The sequence below is a fragment of the Tympanuchus pallidicinctus genome, unplaced genomic scaffold (genome assembly GCF_026119805.1).
Source record: "Tympanuchus pallidicinctus isolate F22 unplaced genomic scaffold, pur_lepc_1.0 scaffold2, whole genome shotgun sequence".
NCBI lineage: Eukaryota > Metazoa > Chordata > Aves > Galliformes > Phasianidae > Tympanuchus > Tympanuchus pallidicinctus.
In genome coordinates, this window is record NW_026294721.1 from 23556654 (window position 1) to 23578579 (window position 21926).

The window sequence follows — 21926 nt, forward strand, 5'->3', positions numbered from 1 at the left end:
CTTTCTTCTGTGCTACCTACAATCTTGTTGGTTCCACCAGGAACTGACCTTTCAAATTCTTTACCTTAATTTTTAACAGTATTTTTATTCTTACTACTGTTACTAATCGTGCAAGGTAAATAGGTGCAGAAAGAAAATAATCAATTAAATTAACATATGGTCAGCAAAAAGACTTGCATAGATGTGTAAATCTATGCAATATTGATAGCCCTGAATCTAGTAGCTGACAACAGCATGTAATGTGATAAAGAAGAAATAGGCCTGATCTTTAGCTGGTGAAAGCTATTAAGACTTCATTTCTGTCAATTAAAGCACTGCAACATGCACTAAATGAGAATCTTCTTTTTTCAATTAGTTGCCTTAAATGTTCGTTCCAAGTGAACACTCTTTCTTCAGCCCCACCCTTTAAATTAGATGTAATCAGGAGAGACAGTATACGTGAGCTCCGAAGTGAAATACTTATAGGGAAAGTTCAATGCCTGTAGAAAGTGCACGTGAAAATCAGAAATTTAAGCAAGAAGACAAAGGCATAATATAAGAACTAAAGTATGAGCTGATAAAATATCCAATCCTTCACTTAAACAGAAGTAGTTATTAAACTGATATCCACTCACCTGCAGATGTAAATACACAGCTTGCAGGGAGATACATGTCTGAAGATGCAATCATGAGTGCAAGCAAAAATCTGGAAGAAAAATAAATTCCAAGACAGGAGACCATGGCCAAGATGGACAATGCATTCCTCCCTCTGCTGTTAGATGACCCTAAAAAAAAATTGAGATTTTGAGCAGACCAGGATTGTTACTCGCTCTTCTAGACTCGTGCACAAGGAAAGTGGGGCTGCTACACTGCCCTTTCACTTCCCATAGTTCTTCAACAAAACAAAAGCTGTCATATCTCTTCCATTTCAACAGGATGCCAAGAAGATGGCACCTGAGCTAGTCCTCTCCCTGCTCTAGAGTGCTTCCTGCCATAGAAACCAAGAAATCTGGAGACTCATTTGGCTCTTGAAAAGCTCAGTGCATTCACAGCAACTTTATTCATAAACAGAAAGGCAGAGTCATTATATCTCACAGGGATTCTGCTGGAATTAACCAGAGATGATTCCTTCAAAATCTAGAGCATTAGGACTTGGCCTCAATAGTACTCACTGGTGACTAACATAAAGCAATGCTAATAGCAGCGAAACAACGGTGCGACGCAGGAATTGGAAAAGAGCACAAAGAATAAGAACACTGCCCTACTATCTAATCTCTCCAGTGGATCAGCCAGAGCCATGATGATACATGCTTATATTTAGCCCATAGAATATTTTAACTTTAAATAAACAAACAAATAAATAAATAATTTGAAAAGCCTTTCCTGAAGCTATCTTATAGGCTGATAGAAGCTATTCCTACACAGAGAGATGCATCCATCCAGGCAGAGAAGAACACTTTGGCTATACATATTCCTTCACACAAATAGTCAACTGCTTTGCTCAAGTACTTCACCTTACTCCACTTCTGTAGAAGCAGATGGGAGACGATATGAAGGCTTTAAATCTGTTTCAGTGTCTGACAGTGTGATGGCCACGAGAAATTTGTCTCTGTGAAAGCAAGAGATTTTGTGACAGGAATTGCTTTGTCAGCAGAGCTGGGATCTGTATCAACCTAGTTCTCATGGCTCAGCAGACCTTCCAAATAGGAAGCTTAATGCCTGATTGGAGGTTACCCAGGTTTCTTGGCACCCTTACATGAGCTCTGATGGATGGCAATTTGGGATTTTAAATCCCCTAGCTTTAAGTTCTGCAGTGCCAGCAGGCTCTGGTGAGGATTACAATAGGGCATACCAAGATGCTACAGCCTGGCTGTGGTCTATAGTGGCAGCCAGCTGCAGCATTCCAGCATCCCTTCTTAGCAACACAAGAGCTGGCCTTGCTGTACCACCTGGGAGATCAGGTGGGACACTTATTTACACTCTTTGTCCCTTTGAGTTCCAGTATCACAGTCACGGCATGATCTTTTGGCCTAAACTTGCATCTGGCTTTCGTTCAGCAGAAAAATGATTTGCAGACAGCATCACTCTGACAATAAACCAAATCCCCATCGGGGTCCCTGTCCAGCAGACTTAAGTGAAACGTGTTTCACACTCACAGGAGAGGTAAGGCCAGGCTGTGCTCCAGTTTGGCACAGCTATTTACTCATTGGCAAGTTGCCACATGTTTCACAAGAAGTCTGTAATGATTAGCAAGAATGGTCCCTTTGGCCTTAAAAATCTGTGTCTCTATGACAACCGGAATGCTGCAGCATGATTCAGGAATCAACATCGCAACATTGAGCCATGTGTTAGCCTGATTGGTAGCACTCTCCTACAAATCACATTGCTTGTGTGGGAGATCTCAGTGAGCCCAGAGGAGCCTGAAAAGGCTGAGCTGGAGGAAAGACGAAGATTTATTTAACCAGCAACAGTACAGAAAATGGCAATTCCACCTTGACTCCATTGTTTTTACAGCTGTCTCTGCGCTTCATAGTGCAACAGACATAACACTAAATATGTATAATGCTAAAATGGAAGAGCAACAAGCTCACAGTGATACTACAGTCAATCAATAAAATATCCCACTTGAACCTCTGGATGCTTTGTTGCCGAAAGAAACAACAACTGTGTTCATATCTAAACATTCATTATTGCCTCTGTTGGCACAGAGCCGTTTGACAGGATGAGATCTGATTTATCACAGCTCCCTGTTTGAGGAATACTGCATTGATCCACAGTATGATTGCATATGAACTACCAGTGATGTAAGAACCAGCATCTCAAAAAAAGTTCTATTTTATTAAAGATGAAAACCTGTCTTAAACCCAAGCTTTCACAGACAACTTTTCCTTTACATGCCTACAGATACAAAAGGTAAAAAACTGGAAGGAAACTCAGCTCTATTCTTTTTTCAGGAGATTTGATCTTTCTGACATTTTTGAATGAGGGTAGCTTCCACCCCTCACAGTTCTCAGATTCTGCCTCATCCATAAATGAAGAGCTTCTCTCATTCACCTGTGTGTCAGATTCCCTTACTCCCTCATAACTATCAGCCATGATCCCTCGCCCCAGTGTGTGTCACTTTACATAGGCACTTCCAGCCCCAGAGAAAAAGGTTTTATCCTCTTTAACTGCTCTCTGTTTATGAGAGTATAGAGTGGAGAACTCTTCTGCTTCTGATCAAACCCTTTAGCTGCTCTAAAACACACAGCCACCCTCAAATTATGTTTGAACTTGATGCACTATGGAGAGAGGGAGGTATCTGTTCCAGAACTCAGATCAATCTAACAGCGACATCTTTTTTGAGATTATCTCGAAAATAGGGGCTCATTTAGAGGAGGGGATGATTTCTTAGGAAACATGAGTCATTATGTCTGTAATCAGAGCAGCAGCAAAAAATAGTCTCCAAACCCAGTCAAGTCATGTTTTTTTGTAGAGCTGCCATGTTGTGCTTTGAGATAATGTGATTGTCCTAGGATGTTACAAACCTGAGTACAGTTTATGTGTTTACTTGCCTTCTGCCAAGGTGTGAATTGCTGTAAAAAACAGAATCCAGGACAAACTGAAAGATTTTGGTACTCTGGGATTCATTTCAACCCATGAGAATAAATTCTTGCTCCAAATGCATCCAACTTCACAGATGCAATAAATCTTGAGAAATTTTCTGTTTGGTGCCAATTCACTCTATGTCTTCATCTGTACCTATGGCTCCTTGACATCACAGCAATACAAATAAGAAAAACATATTGCCTCAAGTCCCTATGCAGAAAGATTTCTTACCCAATCTGGCACAGCATGAGTGTGAATATGTTTATTACTGAGTAGACCATATATTCAGGTCCTCCAAGTGCCAGGAATCCAATCTGCAGAACTGCTAGCATAAGTCCATCAGATAGAATTCTTATAGAATTCTTAAAGCTTCTTCTGTTAGTTTTCTTCTACCACTTCTATCAGCTTTATCTTAAGCTATTCATCTTCTGCACAAATGCAAAGCCAAAAAAAAAAAAAGTGCTAAAGCAGACTGCACAAAGAAGTATTATTCCTTATGAGCAAACCACAGTGCATAGGAAATTTCAAGAACATACTGAGAATTTCAGTTTTGTTTGAGAAGTTCATTGAAAAATAATATTAGTATGAATGAATTTATCTTTTCTGGCAATCAGCAGCCTTTGAAACAGCAGCTCTAGGCTTTCCTGACCACCGAGTCTCATCTGCCTGGTCATGCAAGGATCACCTCCTTAGACAGGTGCACATTTCTCTCCCTCAGTCTTAGCAATATCTGTTAACACTGAAGTCCAAGACTGTTTTGCACTGTATTGCTCATTACCGTGCAGCTGGAAATGGAGTTAAGGCAATGATTCATTTCATAGTAGACAATGGATGCCAGGATCTGGTCTGCTTATGGATGGGAAAACTGAAAGGCTGCACAATTACTCTAAATATAGATTTGAGCAAATGAAGCAGCACCTAAACACTGCTGAATTGTTGGCCAGTATACCTATTCCCACCTAGCAATTTTGGCTAAAATCACCAAAGGCTAACATTTAATTTAGAATACGTGGCCAGTCTCCTCAGTAAACTCTCTCCATTCTCACTCATTGATATTCTGTAAGTGCCTATGAACTCTAAATTGCCTACAGGGAGCTCTTCCTGAAAAAACACGTGGTTGTTTAACACATTATCATTTCTCATCCAAACCAGACAGAGCACAACAACCTTACTTGAATTCACATTTAAGGTCAATGCAACAGAACCCTCAATTTGAATATTTCACACGCTAGCTTGGGCTGCAATTTGTATTAACAAGAAGAGGCGCACAGAAATTTGTTCAGAGTCCATTGATTACAAGATCTTGAGCCTTCTCTCTCTCTGGAGCACCCGCCCCTCATCATCACCCCACATTAACCTACCAATGAGCCACACACCTGCCTCCGCACACAGCTGAATATACTAAGAAGGTTTTCACATCACCATGTAGGAGAGTCTGCTCCTTTACTTCTAAGTAGAGAAAAATTACTGCATATTTTGTAAACATTTTCTTAGCAATAACAAAACCTTGTTAATTTTGTACTACAGTTTTGCTATTTGCTATTTTTCTCCCTATTGTTGCTAGCACAAATTCAGTCTCTGCAATACAGGCAGCCTTTGAAATGCCTGTAATTTGCACTCCTGAGCTTTGCTGTGAACTGCAGTACATGTAAGGTGCTTGACATGACACTGGTTTATCTCCATGCCTCAGTGGGGTAAATGTCCTCAGGAGAAGACAATGTCATACGTGTTTCTTAACTAATGAGAGCTTTCTTTAGAACCAAGACCAGAATTCAGTCCCCCCCCATTACAGCTATAAATCTATTTATCAAGAACAGATCTGGATATACTTTCCCTTGAAGGGGACAAAAGTAGTGCACGAGAATGTAAGGTGTACTTGCAGGAGTCATGCTGGCATAAGTGAAAACATGCAGTGTTGCAGTTCAAATAGAGGCCCTGCTGCCTTCAGCAAGAGCAGGTTGTGGCCTGACACAGCAGAGTGCAAAACAGATGGACATGAACTTCACATGGCTTCTTTGTGGAGCACATCAGCTGCACCTAAATTTGGGAGAATCTGCCTGGCAACAAAACAGGAGTACTCAGAAGTAGATCTTAATTAACCAAGCGCTCAAGGGCAAGATGTGTTTACCATATGAGCACACAAAACTATGTACCATGCAGTATTGACTGAACTAAATTAACTGAACACGAAGCAGCGGGATCTGTGTTGCTAATGTTTACATAATGTGCAAATAAATATCGTTGTTCTCTTTTTAACTTTGTGAAGCAACACAAGTCAGAAAAGCACATCCCAGATTATGGTTCAGAAGGACATAGCCACACACTATGTAGGGAGTTCCAGATGAGAAAGGAAGAGCAGCAAAGCAAGGGGTGGAAAGACAAAAACTCTACACAAAACATGCTCCATTGAACACAGGTTATCCTCATCTGGTTAGTGTGAAGCTGTGGAAACCCCTTCAGATAGCAAAGGAAGTGTTGTTCACTCTTGACAAACTGAGCAATCCCATCCATAACTCCCAGGTGCATTGCTGCTGAAGCTAAATTACTAGCTCAGAAGATAGCTAAAAGTATGTAGAAATTAATGTCTGAAGGCTGTACTTATCAGGGTTAACTGGTAAAAAGCAAGTGGATATATGTATGTATTATATGTACAATTACACAATTATCCAGTCTGTACAAGTAGACACTGCCCAATCGTTAATTAATCTGGAACATATATATTGTACATTTGCTTAATTTAAGTAGTTTAAAAAGAAATACAATTGTTGCTAGTTTTGAGAGAGTAAGTCATCAAAATGCCTCAAGTCACATCACACACTCTGTTTGCTAAATTATTCAGATATAGAAAACCAAGTTTTTGGTGTCATTTTGGCTGCTGTGTTACCGTGGACAGGTTATTTATTACTTCACAAAATGCGTGGGCAGGATCAAGATTTCCCATTCACAATATAATTTATGCTAGTTATACGAAGATTTGTAGAGTTAGAGGCTCTAAACATTAAGCTAAAAATCATCACTCTATTGATGAATTAAAAAGATGAGTTGTAAAGGTGAGAGACATGAGAGACACCGGACAGACCGATCTGAAAGTGGTGGAACATATCACGATGCTTAATGTCTGTACTGACATGGAAAATCTGTCTTGCCAGGAATCACCTTGTCTCTGACAGTGGCCAATAACACATCTACGAAGTGAGAACAGAAATTTCTCCAATCTGTTATTTCAAGTCAGAAATACTAGCATTATAATTAATAACCTACAGAGATTTTTATGAATATATGATCACTTCTGGACAAACATAAACTTTGAGCAGCACATCACCTCATGCAATGAGTTTTGCAGTGCGTCTGCACATTGCTTTTCCCTTTATTTTTCCGAATCAGCCTTCAGGCAATTCCATTTGTTATCTTCTTGGTCCAGAGGTGTAAGAGATTGCAAATAATAATTTCCTGTTCTACTGTGCTAACTTACAAATCTGTAAGCTACCATCACAACATTCTCTCATTCCACTCATACATGCCCCACACTGAAGAATCAAGACTGAGTCAGTCCTCCTTCCCATGAATCCAAGTCTGTCCTCAGTCATGCTAGTGGCCCTTCTTTGCATCAAACAGTCATGCTAGTGGCCCTTCTTTGCATCAAATTTAATGCACCCATTTTTAAGAAAGAATGAACTGCATTTAATAGTCAAGATATAGCACAAAGCGGATTAGAAAGCACACGAAAGTGTAAACAAAAAATCTTGCATTTCCTCTCCATGTCTTTCCTAGTAATTCTGGGGTTTGATTGTTTATAGCTAATGAGAATTAAATTTGTAGTACAAGTCTGACTACCTGTAGGACTCTTCCAGAAAACTTGACAAAGCTCTGAAACATTTCCATCTATTGGGACTGCAGTAACACAGAGGAGCCCTGCTGCGTTAGCCATTAAAGGGATATTAAGCAAAAAACAAACAATTCTTCTCCAAAAGGATTTTCAATCTTGTATCAAGTCTCAATGGCAAATGAGATGTAAAACATTAAAGGGAAAAAAAAAAAAAAAGATAGCAAATAGCAGTGAATCAGTGTTAAAGGTTTGCTAAGAGACACAAGGCTATAATTCCCTTCCTGAACTAGATTACGATTCTGCAAGAGTGACTTTATACAGTAATAACATTTATTTTATGCTTCTAGCGGATGGGAAGCAGTGTCTCCAACCAGGATGGAAGAGATTCTCCCATATGTTAAATTTATTTTCACTTGAGAAACCCTCTTAAATAACTGACAATTTGTAGTACTGCAATCTAACCAACTATTCATTTGGGTCAGTACTTGTTAGGCTAAATTCTGACTCATGTCCCTGGTTACAATCTGCCATCTGCCTATAGAAAGTAGAAGGCTGCCTTCCCTCAGATCAGCTTTTATTCCTCAGTGAATCTCACAGGAAAAAAAAAATCAGCTATAAACATCCACTCTAATACAGGAACAGGAAGCCATTTCAAGCAATTCTACCGCTCAGATATTAACTGGTAATACTGCTTTCCAAAGGTGATCTTCAGATATATGGTGCTGCAATTCCATGCTGGGTTTAGGTTAAAACTATCAATTTACCATTGTTTGGATTTTCTGCACAGTGTGCAGAAAAAAATGCTTTATCTTCTTTAACATAGTCATAGGAATACTAATAATATGAAACAAGAAATATCATACTCTAAAAATGCATTCAGCAACCACTACCAAGTTGTAAGAAAAGAAATGATTCAGTAGTGGTAGAAGGGTGGGTTCTCCCTTACAGAAGACTGAAGGCTTAGGGCTCACAGCCTAGAATATTCTTTGGAAATGAGCTATTAGAGTCAGATCCCTAAGGAAGAGATCCTGTTGCCTGCTGTTTCAGAGCTACATTCCCTGGAGAATCAGACAGAAAAAGTGTCTCCATTTGTACAGCGCTGGGGAATTTGGTGATATGAGTACAACTATGATTTTATTTGTGAAGTTAATGTAATATAAATCTTTATTTATCCCAGAGGTATTTGAGAGGTAACAGTTGGAGTAGAAAATAGAACAGCCTGGTGACATTAACAAGTAATACACCGTTAACCTCTGCTTTATCACAGTGTCAGCAACATTTCTAAAACTTCTTTTCCGCAATCAGCAAGATTTATATATAATCTACTTATTGCCGTGCTTGAATCCAGTTACTTTCTAGACTTGTGGTACTTCTGCTTAAGTGTTTTCACTCAAGCTCTCAGCTGCTGGTTGAGAAGCAAACAAAATGAAGCATTGACACACGAAGGACTGCATTACCATTCCTAGACATTATTTTCTAGGAAGCAGAAGTTTAATATCTGGAGTTGAGCAATAGAACATATTTTCACAGAATCATAAAATCTTCTGAATTGAAAGACACCCTTAAAGGCCATCCAGTCCAACTCCCCTGTAGTGAACAGGGACACCTACAGCTATGTGAGGTTGCTCAGAGCTTCATCCAACCTGACCTTGAACGTCTTGCAGGATGGAGCACACACCTCCTCTCTGGGCAACCTGTTCCAGTGCCTTACTGCCCTTACTGTAAAAAACTTCCCCCTTATATCCAACAAAAATCTCCATTCTTTGAGTTTGAAACCAAACTGTTTGTCCTACTGCTAAAGAGTCTGTTCCCTTCTTTCTTGTATTGAAAGGTTCCTATCCTGTCTCTCCAGATGTTATTTAAACCACACCCCAGCATAGCTGGCATTTTAGTGGTTTTGAAGAATCTAGCAAGCAAACAAAGGCTTAAACAAATAATTTTCACAGAAACATTTTTTAATAATAGGAAAAAAAAAAAAAAAAAAAAGACAAACAAACAAAAAGCCGTCATCATCTGTGATTAACGAGGAGACCAAGGCGGGAGGGCCGTGGGGAGCTGCGGAGGAACCGCGGGCAGAGGCAGCGCTCCGCGGTGAGCGGGCTCCCTCTAGTGGTCATTGGGGAGCCTCGGCGGCCCCGCTCTGGGGGAATGCACTGCACTGAATGAGATCAACCTGTGCCGGTAGGGCAATTCAGTGGGATTCATTTCGCGCTCTGCATTTGTGAGATTATTTTATACCTGTACCTGCAGCCTTCAAGCCTCGCATCCGTTAGCCAGAATAAGACAGGAGAGCAATGATTCTCACACACCTGGAGAAAAATGCAATGCACATAGTGAAAGGCATTAAAGATCATAGGGCATCAGAGACAAAACTGGCAGGAAGAGTTCCTGCTGGATTCTTTATCGTAGAATCATAGCATTACTCTTCTAAATGCAACCATGAATGAACTGAATGCCCCTGAATGAAAATTATCACTGACTCTTCCTCCTAATTTCCCAAGCTCTAACTGGAGAAAATTCAGTGGACAAATCAGCACGTTAGAAGCATTCCAGATTCATTTTTGCACTGTTTGGAAGTTTGTAAAGTTGAAAGGCATGGCCTGCCATCAGGGTTGGTCTGTGAGCAGCTAAAATCTTCCATGCGAGGCTTCTGGTACTGGTCCACAGAGTTTACAGCTTTGTAACTCTACCACAGCAGCAGCAGCAATTTAGCCAGAGGCACTGAAGTTGCCTATCCAAGGGAAATGAGAAGCACATGTGCCTCTGTTACAACCTCTGGTAAACTTTTTTTGCAGAAGACCAGCAACACTACACACTGCACTGGCAACATGGTGCAGTCCTTAAGTAGCAAGGCAGATCTGTTTTTCACTGTTGAGATCTGCCCTCTGATATTTCTAGTGTTTATTTGGTATTGGTTTGGCCTTAACAAGTAAATAGAAGTTCGCCCTTCAGGGAAAGGAACAAAGCCATAGCTTTCTGAGCACTGGAGGCTGCTCTACCCTCAGCCAGTGCATCCTGAGACCTGACAAGAGGCAGAAATGGGGGAGAAATTGGAGGGAGCAGTGTGGAAAGGGGGATAGTACAAGGTAGAAGAATCAAGTTCATCACCTTCCTCCACGCCCTGAAGCTAATCCTTTGATTCTCACATCTAAATCTTGCCCTGGCTCTCTGAAGCAAGTACCCATGAAATTTTGGGTTGTTCCTGCACCCTTCTTCCTAGCACTGGCTCCTAAAGATGAAATAGTAACTATGCCTGTTAGCTCACATACAGAAAGTCTGTGTGGTACCAAGGTGACAGATAGTCAATATGCTTTCAGCAGGAGATGATAGCTTGCCATTTCCTCTATTGCACAGGGTCTTGGGAAATATTCAAGAGACATTCTTAAAATAAAGATTTGCATGAAAATGAAGTTAAGAGTTCTCTGGCATTTTTAAGCAGACTTGGCATCACATCCAACACCAGGCTTGTCCTGGCCTCGTGGTGTGTGGGCCTTGTCACTGAAACCCCACACCTAGCAGCTGTCCTGAACACTGTCAATGAGGAGAGTCTGGGTTTCTGCCAGACAGCACCAAAAAGCCAACCAGCAGTGAGGACCTGATATGGGTTACTGCAAATCAATTATCATAAGCAATGGGTAGCACTGAAAGTTTAAGTAAACAGCAGTAATCTGTATTACATGTATTGGCAAATAGTTTCATCAGCATGCTATGGAACACCTCACAAATAAGATTGAACCTTGTTCAATCCACTGTAGTGTGTTTGCATCAGAAGTTGCTGTTCACTCAGTGGTCCATCCTTCCCAGCAGCAAGGTTTGTCTCCTCCAGCTGTCCCCAGGGTAGCTACAGATCTGGTTTGCATGTGGTCAACCTTCTGGAGATGAGGAACTACCACAGGAAAAGTCATCTCCAGTCTGATTTCTCTAGCTAGAAGAGACATCACCAGTATGCATGTGGTCAAGTTCCTAACTCTGCAGAGGCTTCTGGTGCTACAGTTTGTGCCACTGTCACATTTTCTAAAACTCTGAGTTCAAACTCCTCCATTTAATCTGTGTTATATGATTTAAACCTGATTACAACTCACACCTGAAGGAAAAGTCTAAAATTAGATGAGATGGTTTTCTCTCCTTCAGTAGAAATCTGTTCTAAACGTCATCAACTGGGAGATTTTAAAATTCAGTCACTACTGAGCTTGATTGAAACATATTTCAAAATGCTAACAATGGCAGAAAGGCAGATTAATTTTTAATTAAATGAAAAACAGTCATCACTGTTAAAAGAGACGAAATGTACTAGTTTTTAAATAGATAGGAAATACTGTATGTTAACTGCAGATCAGTGATGGCATGGTCTCGTTAAAATATAAAATGCTGTACGAACTCCAAGGGGGTAACTACAGCTCAGACAGAGTCAGAGTAGAGTACAGGTTTCTGAATTCTTCTGGAATCATCTTTTCTGGTCTAAAACTGCTAGATCAGGTACTAGGTCAGGTTGCCCAGGGCCCCATCCATCCTGGCCTTAATCACCTCCAGGAATGGGACATCCACAACCTCTCTTAGCATCCTGTTCCAGCACCTCACCACCTTCTTAGTGAAAAACTTCACCCTGACATCTAATTTAAATCTTCCCTCTGTTAGTTTAAAAACATCCCCCCTTGTCCTATCACTATCTGTCCATGTAAGCAGTTCCCGCCTGTTTATAGTCTCCTGCATATAATCTGTTTATAATCCTGTTGATAATTTCCCTTTAAATACTACTTTTAAAACTCCTCTTAAAGCCTGTAGTGAGGTTTCCCCCCCTCTTCTCCAGACTGAATAAGCCCAGCTCCTTCAGCTTGTCTTTACAGGAGTGATACTCCAGCCCTTTGATCATCTTCTCTGGACCCTCTCCAAAAGCTCAACAACTTCACTGTGTTGGAGGCCCCAGACCTGGGTGCAATATTCAGGGTCTCACAAAGGCAGAGCAGGGAAGGATGATCACCTCACTCACTCTGTTGGCCAGCGCTCTTCTAATGCAGCTCAGGATACCATTGGCTTTCTAGGATGCAAGTGCACACTGCTGGCTCATGTTAAGTTTTTCATCTACCAGGACTCCTAAGTCCTTCTCAGCAGAGAAGGACTCTCAAGGAGTTCTTCTCTCAGTTTGCATACGTATCCGGGATTACTCTGATCCAAGTGCAAAAACCTCGCACTTTACTTTGTCAAATCTCATTAAATTCACACAGGTCCAACTTTTGAGGTTATCAAGGTCCCTCTGGATGGCATCCCTTCCTTCTGCCGTATCAGCTGAGCCACTCAACTTGCCATCATAACAAACTTGCTGAAAGTGCACTTGATCTAATAATCTATGTTACTGATAAAGAACTTAAAGAGAACTGGTCCCAAGACAGACCCCTGGAGGACACCACTCATCAGCCTCCATCTGGATGTAGAGCCATTGACTACAACCCTCCTGCTGCGACATTCTCACCAGTTCCTTATCCACTGAATAGTCTACCCTTCAAATCCATCTGTCTCCCATTTAGAGATAAGGATGTGGCAGGAGACACATCAAAGACCTTACAGAAGTCCAAATAGATAACACTGATTGCCTTCCCTTTTCCACCAGTGCCATCACTCCATCACAGAAGGCCACCATATTTGTCAGGCACAGCTTTCCCTTGGTGAAGCCGTGCTGGCTGTCGTGGATCACCTGCTTGTCCCTCATGTGCCTTAACATGTCTTCCAGGAGGATCTGTTCCATGATCTTCTGAGGGAGAGAGATGAGGCTCACCAGCCTGAAGATTAAGATTAAAGACTTTTTTGGCTAGATCTAAATTTCTTCCCTGTTATCTCTCTTGTCTTTTTCCATGCTCAGAAGTTTCCCGTGGGCACAAAGAAGGCAGTGGCTCCTGCAGAGCAGAAATTTCATACATGAAACTGAACTCCTTACCATGAGCAGCTTCTTCCACTTCAAACACAACTATTTAAGCTAAGTAATAAACCTAAGAGAAAAATCAATAGCCAAACTATGTCTCTGTTTTAGATGGATACACTACTGATGATATTGAATTTTACTGGAATGGAGAGTCTGCAGTAACTGGAGTTAGTAACATTGAGCTCCCACAATTTTCTATCGTTGATTATAAGATGGTATCAAAGAGAGCGGAGTTCACAACAGGTAAGCATCAGCTAGTTTACAAAGCTTCTCCCAGATAGCAACGTCTAACTTTTCTTAGGCATCACTCGTTATTTGGCTTCATTCTTTCAGGAGCGTATCCTCGGTTATCACTTAGCTTCCGGCTTAAGAGAAATATTGGTTACTTCATTCTGCAAACATATATGCCTTCCACGTTGATCACAGTTCTGTCATGGGTATCTTTTTGGATCAATTATGATGCCTCTGCAGCCAGAGTTGCTCTTGGTAAGCTATTTTGTAAATCACTACAGTATACTTTTCAAATCATAATGCCAGGTAACCATTTTGTCCTACCTCTATTTTGACCTGTCACTCTTGGGCCTCTATTTTGACACCCGTCAACTAATCACATTTGTGTCTAGAGCTATTATCTAGATGCATTAACAAAATGTGATTAGAGCAGACTAAAAAATAATTTCATCCAGCTAAAAACAACAAAAATATATACACTAAAATGCATAACACAGTCATGCTGTGAAAGGCTTTAATTCAGAGCATTCCTTTAATAGCAAAAGTTGTATTAACACAAGCATTTCACTTTCTCTTTACCAAAGATCATTTTACTATAAAGCCACACTACCTTCTTTCAATTCTATGCTTGCACTCTTAAGTTAGTTACTTAATCCCTTTTCCTAGGACAATGTAATCTAGTCTTTGGGCCAAGCAGAGCTACTGCCATAAGAAAATGAAGAATTATTTCTTCACATAGTGGTTGACTTTGCTATCCAAGTCATCTAGCACTACAATATAAATACATTGTGTCTTCAACACTGACATCTGAATTCTTTGTTTATGCTACATAGGATCAGAAAGATACATAAGGTAAGGAAGGGCAAGTTCCCACCAGTGACATCTATCTTTTCAGTTCTGGGAAAAGCATTCCCTTAGATGTTAAGGATCTGATCACATAATTAAGCTATCAGCATTACAAGTGCATGGTGGGCAACACTGTTATTCTCATATCTTCTTCACCATTTTTTCCCACCAATATCCACTTCTTTCTTTTGCAGGAATCACAACTGTGCTGACCATGACCACCATCAGCACCCACCTTAGGGAGACACTGCCAAAGATTCCCTATGTCAAGGCAATTGATGTTTACCTGATGGGATGCTTTGTGTTTGTGTTTCTGGCCTTGCTGGAATATGCTTTTGTAAACTATATATTCTTCGGGAAAGGACCCCAGCGTCAAAAAAAGGCAGCAGGCAGAGAGACAGGCAAGAAGAGCAGCCTGGAAACACATAGGGTCCAGGTAAAATGTTCAAGCTAACATTTCAAACCTGACTTTTGCTGTGACAGTATTGTTGAATATGATGATAGAAATGCAGTTGTAACATCCATGCAAAAGCAGTTAAAATTGCCTAGAGAAAAAATATTTTAAAGGACATCGCAGCATGTTTGTTTCAGTCTTCAATTGAAAACAGAGTAAGAAACTACAGAATATGTAAATGACTATTCAGAACATGCAGGTCTTTGCAGCACAGAAAAAACAAAAGGAGTACAAGAATGTCAAACATTTACAACTTCAACTGTAAAGATGGACTCAGCTATGGAAGGTGGTACAGAATAAACATTTGTTATACCATTCCCTTTTATACACTAAAAGATCACCAAAAAGTAGAAAGCAAAGATAGATTCTGTTTCTTCAATAATTCTCAAACATAGCCTACACCAATGAATTCTCAGGAATTCAAGGAGAACTCTGCCAGACTATAACAGCTCTCACAGATGTTAGGATTTTTTTCCTCAGACTAAATTCAAGCAGATCACATCTGCTCTTCCATGTATATAAACTAAAAAAGAAAAGAAAACAAACAAAAAAAAAAACAACCTGATATTTTCTTTACAGGAAAATTTTAAATTTTCCAGTATGTCACTGAACACTTGCAGACTTCTGTAAACCTATTCCAGTTTCACCCAAATTTCAGAAATAAACTTTTCCTTAATTACATTTGACCTAGTCTGACTCAGTGAAAAATACATATTGTAGTGAACCAAAAAAAATTCTTTCTACTCTCTGATTTTTGACTACATATTCCATCAGGATGGATCCCATCCAAGCTATCTCATATGCTTCTGTGCAGTTGTTGAGGTCATCACTTTTGGATGAAATATTTGAGTTCTCTGTTTAGAGCAAATAATAAGACCAACATAAAACGCTTTTACCAGATTACTGTAATTTTACACTTATGTCAAGAAGTGCATTTCTGAAATTCTGATGTTTTCTTAGTCCTGGAATTGTGTGTCTACCTGGATTTTCTGTGTTCTTGCAGTCACACCACAGCAGCTAAGCACCATGCTATCAGTCCCAGCAAAATCATGAGCTCATTAAAAGTCCTTACCTTCATTTGCCTCCTGGTCCAGTACACAAGATGCTCTATTACAACAGTTGCAAAATTCAGCTCAGGTTTGTAGCAGTCTCTAAGGCCACAGAATATTATCCTGCACCAAGCTGAGGAAATATGGATCATTATTTCCATTATGGATTGTTCTGTGCAGATACTGTCAATTTGTTTCTATGGAAAACAAGGAAGAAGAAAAACAAGATCCACAAACTGGAACCAGTCTCTTTCACAGCTCCTAGGCTAACCCAGCCTGGGTGAAACAAAGCACAAGTGTTCACAATGAAGAGTGATGTGTTGGCAATGCACACACCTGAGTTGGGATAAGAGAGTCAAAGCACAGGTGAGCACTTTTCCTTTGTATATGGTTAGCTCATTTGAATCACAAAATGCTCTAGCTCATAAAGAAGCGCATTTTTCTAGATGTTGTGCTGGTAGAGATTATACCAAGAATGGGATGGGGTAGATTTGCAAATTGTCAAACATATGCCAGAATTTTTCTGAAATCAAATGTGAAGTATGGACATTTTGTACCGTAATTCAGTAGTGTTGACTCTTTAGGGTGCAATTCCATTCTGATACTGAGAACGAGCAGACTGCTTTCTGTCTGTATACTGCAGGTTTGACAATTTATATGTCAAACACATACAGAAATACACATATGCAGATACAGGCATGTGAACAGATACTAGGGGGGTAAGTTATTCCACTGGGAGACACCAATATGTGGCCTTGTGAGCACTCACTTTATTTAGCAATGCTGATGTTCAACAGCAGTACTTCTGGTTTTGGCAGGCAGAATGTACGTGGTTGGAGCCAGAAGGACACAGTAAGCTTGTCTGATCCAGGTGAAGACAGTTCTCAGCTGCTCTCCATCAGCTTTTGAGATTTTTCAGTGATATTACGATGATCTGTACCAGAGCAGGGCAGAGCCTCTTCTGAACTCAAAAGAAGTACAGTTGCAAGTATGCACAGCTATGGGATATTTATCCCCTTTTGCTCTTAACTCGCATTGCATATACGGGCAGGGACCTATAACTAACAAAAGGTAGTAACTGTGGTTCCTGTCTTTGTGCTAGGTGAAGATACTGTTTGCACCTGACATGCAACTCTCCCAGCTTGACTTCCTTCACCAGATAATCAAAACACTAACCAAAATGTGAGGAAAAGAGGAAACTGATCTGGACATTAGCACAGAAAAGATCACTGAGTAACTGATATCATCCTGCTGTTCTGCACTATAAACTGAAGAAAGTGAAAATAAGGCCACTCTAGTTTTACAATACATATCATTTTATATTTTAATACACAGGGGAAAATGTATTAAACAAGCTTTCTGTTTCTCTGAATAAAATGTAAAAACTGATTCTATCTCCTTGTCTGTTTGTCAAAGGAAGATGTCACAGAGGAAATCAACGTAATTATGGATAAATAGGACGCATCTCTGATCAGATTGGTAACATTATCTGTGAGTCTCTAGCATAGCCCTTCTCTGCAATACTACTGCCAGCACACTAGCCTGAATTCCATGCTAAATTAGTACAGATTAAACATTACAGATATTTCAGGAAGTCGCATTTATGCACGCTTTCAAATGGCAAAAACTACGTGATTTTTGATGCCCCTGGCATTTGTAAGGCTCTTTGCTTCAAACTGCAAAGCTTGCAATTCAAAGTCTGAATTGCTTCATGATATATACAACTCATGCCACCTAAAATGATTTAAATAAAACCCATTAAAAAAAAAAAAAAGGAATAATTCATAACAGTTAGTTTAGGAACTCATACATTGCTTGGTTTGTAATAAACTGTCAGTGCATATTAATTTGAGAAAAATCTCTGTGAATCAATTTAAATTGTAAACACTTATGTGCTGTCTTCACAAGAGAGAAGTAATAATACTGCCTAACGATGCTTGCACTGCTGTCACCACTGTTACAGCACTAAAGTAAACTAGCTTACACATTAGATTATGCAATCAAAGACAGCTCAGGTAGCTATTTGGTAAAACTGAGGAGAAAAGGTTGACCCATCAAAAACTTCTGAGAATTAAAAAAAAATCTAATTTTACACAGCAATCTGAGACCTTTGCTTTTTCCACAGAAAATGTCAGAATTTGAGAGTCGTTTATAGTCATTTATGGTTAAAGGATTCCTCTAGAATAGGAAACCCTAGCTTAGAGAGTCTTCCTGCTTAATAGACTTGACTCATATCTCAAATGAATACTGCAACCACACGGGTCTGGGACCAGCTGGCCTCCCTACCCCAGAATATGCAAGGTGGTGGGAACTGTGACATTCCCAGTGATTGCTCATTTCACAGTGTTGTAAAGAATCAGTTGCTAAACCTGAATGAGTGAATGTTATGTCTGTGGCAGCTTCATTCCTCCTTTTAGAAAGCTCTTTACAGATATCTCCCTCACTTCTTCATTTTCAGTGAGCAAGGACTTAGAGTGGCACATCTCATGCTGCCTTCCAGCTGTCTTCCACCACAGTTCTTGAGGACTGTGTGCTCAACTTGGAGTTTTCCTTGAATGTGCTTCAAAATTTCTGTAGGTTACACCAATCCCTAGCTCTTCTACTTCTTGCTAAAATGGTAAAGACCAGAGCATGAACAGAGTGAGGCATATCACGGAGGTGTTTCACTGGCTACATATTGGCAACAGGTGATTTTTATTTTTTTTTTCCTTTGTATGAACATATTTGCACTCAGTCTTGGTTTTGACTTTGGTGTATTTGGGGCAGGCACAAGGCCACAGCTTACAAAAGCAAATGTAACATGCAAGTGTCAAGACCAAGTTTTAAAAGTTTCATGTAAGAGGTCTGTTTTCTGTTGTGTATTCTCTTTCTGTGAGCTAAAGTGGAAGTTTAAATATCTGGGAATTTGAAATATCTTAGAAATCTTCACGAGTTTTTACTATAAACATGTAGTAAAGATCTTCATCCAAAGATGAGTGAAAAAGTAAACCCTTTGTAGTAATGCAACCATTTATGTTCAGTCACTTGCACATGAAAAAAAGCATTGATATTGAAACACAGCTTGTGCCAGCCACGTACATGCCAGTTGCAGTTTCCAGTTCTTTTCTCAAGCACATAGAACAATGTAATAAACAACAGCACAAATAAACACAATTGAAATAACAACTTCTGATAACAACATAAAAAAATGCAACTGCATGTAAGATTTCCTTGAGTAAAATGGATTTTTAGTCTGTTTGCAGATGAGCAAATTAATGGTATGCTGTGGGGAGCAGAGATTTCCATCTCTACAACAGATTCATTCTCCAGAATTAATCTTCATCACAAGCTTTATACAATAACTGGTATAATGCTCATATACCTACATGTTCTTCATATGAACAACTTACCATTACAAAAACTCTTTCTGAAGCTAACCTACAGCACTAAAACTGTATAAAAATGACAGAGATTGAAACATTTTATTTTCACCATCCATCTGTGAGACAGCACGGGCTGGCTGAGGAACCTATCCTAACTGATATTCCTTCCTTGGCGCAGGTTGAGCCCCACGGAGACATGCTGCTTAGCACACTCAGCATAAGAAATGATGTCAGCAGCTCGGATGTGTTCTTTAGCCGCCGTGTTGCCCAAGGCCCTATGTTCCCCAAGGCCCACACATCTGACGGTGCTGGCCAGCAACACAGAAGGGCCCTCTCTGGTAGGGCACCCTACAGCAGGAGTGCACTGGACAGGCGTAGGCTTCATCAGAAAGGGCACTTGCGAAGGAGGGCATCCCAGATCAGAGTCAAGATACCGGACTTGACTGATGTCAACTCCATAGACAAGTGGTCCAGGATGGTCTTTCCCGTCACATTTATTCTTTTCAATGTTGTTTACTGGCTGTATTATGTACAGTAATGTATGCAATAATGTTGCTGTACACTAATGTATTGAGGCTTGTTTCTTTTCCGTCTCAGTTTCGCTATGAATAACTGCAATAAACATAACGTGAGATTTTCAAGGTAAGGTACCTATCCAATGAATACCTCTAGATCTAGGCTTTCAAAGCAAACTCTCAAATAAATGAAAAAGCACCCATACTCACACATTCTGATTGGAATATTACTAAATTCCTTAATTTCTACAGTATGCATCACTCACAACTTTCCAGCATTTGCTTTTGTCTTTTTTAAGTGGAATAAAATTTAGCCACATACTATAATCCCCTGGCAACATATTTCCAAACAAGATAGTAAAATCACTCAGAGTAGTCATCATGTCACAGTATTTAAGTATTAAAAGTGTAAAGAAACCAGAAGAAATAATTTTTGCAAGATTATAACTGTTGCATCAACACACAATTTCAAAATAGTTCTACTAAAAGTGTTTTCATGTATGAGATATCATTCAAGGAGATATAAGCCAACTAATACTTCAGCGAGGCCAAGATCTTCAAAGGAAAGAAAGGGAAGTGGAGACAAACTCCACTGAGTTTCCAGCCATGGAATCAGAGGTTTGGACCTAACTAGAATTTTGTTATTTCCACAAAGTAGCAAAGTTGAAATTGATAAGAAAACTATGCCATCTGCAATTTTGTATTAAAATCAGAAAATGTCTTAATTCCTGCAAGCAATTGCTACAGGATACCCCAGACCCAAAGCAGACTGTTTTCTTGGCTCTCAGATTTCCTGTATCCAGTAATTGCAACACATCTTCCCAGGAGCTAGCAGAGATCTGGGAATAGATCAAGCAAGAGTTCTGCACACAGGGTCCTACAGATTTCCTGACTCTGATGAAGAACAGAAGACATAGCCAAGCCTCAAGGCATACTAGTGGTGCTGGATACATGGCTCTTCCCACTCTCAGAGCTCAGATTAGGCCAACACCACTGCATGTTGCCAAACATAAACCCAGGCAAGGAGCCGAGCCCCAGTAACCTGCTTCAGCTGAGGAGTAGTAGGTCAGCCATCTCCTACTTGCAGCAAACCTTCTAACAGTCTAGAAACTGTCTAGAATGATAAATGCCCAAGAATGGGAATAACTTCAATGCATTTATTACAAAAAACATGAAGCTGCCAACAGGCATTTGGCATGGCTAATCCAGTGGGCTACTTGAGTCTATCAGTTTTGTTGTGGATTCCAAGGTCTCAATCTCATCCCATCTTCAATAGAGCACAGAAATTGTCTCAACCTTTAAGGGAACAGTTGCCGTGACATTTAAGAGATCACTGTGTGCTACAGGTATTGAAACACCAACAAAGACTCTTCTGATGGTCTAATGTACCTTCAGCCTAAGGTCAAAACTGTAACTTTGCATATATGTATCTATCTGCTGCTATCAGTAATAAAGGGACCCAACATCAAATGCAGTCTGCAAATCACTTTTAAGAAATAGCACCTAACTGTAACACTCAATATCATCTAAACCAAAAGAGAAAAGGGAAAAAAGCTTTCAGATGCTAACCTGTTCCTGTTAACCTCTCTCCAACTCAGAAATGCCAAACTAGTTCAACTGATTGGACACAGTCAAGGGCAGAGTAGAAAGAAAGCCCATGAAAACAGAAGTAGCAACCAAAATATAATAGATTCAAAGACAGATATATCTGGAAATAAATTCAAAGAAAGCAACACATTCTGTATGTTGGTATTGTAAGACGTGAAAAACAGTTTTTGCACTGATTTCCCAAAGATATTCCCAGGAAGGCCACATCAGTTCCAGTAGTATAGAGATATTACAACCCCTCTTTCCCACTACAGCAGTGAGATCATTCGGCTCATAGGTGGAGCCAACATCCAATGCAATGCAACACTGAAACAAGATAATAAAGGATAAAATAATAAAGCATACTTAGCCTTCTGTAGATCAAAGACCTGCTCTAGAGGTCTTAAATATTTTTTTCTTGTAGGTTCCTAGCATCTGGATACGCATAGTTTCTAATTTATGTGTCATCCAGTTTGTTCAATCACAGATAATAGCAGCGGGCTACAATTAATTAAATCCACAGCACCAACCCATGAAAGGAACAGGGCTGAGGATGGGTCATTTACAAAGAACTG

At 40.0% G+C, this 21926-nt stretch overlaps 1 protein-coding gene across 2 annotated transcripts in view; it reads left to right on the forward strand.

The window, feature by feature from the left end:
* The window catches only part of GABRB1 (gamma-aminobutyric acid type A receptor subunit beta1), a 94116-nt gene extending 73514 nt beyond the window's left edge, over positions 1-20602 (forward strand). For both annotated transcript variants that reach the window (XM_052681946.1, XM_052681945.1), the window contains 4 exons: positions 13416-13550; positions 13641-13793; positions 14579-14820; positions 19428-20602. In XM_052681946.1, coding sequence (XP_052537906.1) covers positions 13416-13550; positions 13641-13793; positions 14579-14820; positions 19428-19787 — 890 coding nt within the window. In that variant the 3' untranslated portion in view covers positions 19788-20602. The remainder of the gene's footprint in view (positions 1-13415; positions 13551-13640; positions 13794-14578; positions 14821-19427) is intronic.
* The last annotated feature ends 1324 nt before the right edge of the window (positions 20603-21926 follow it).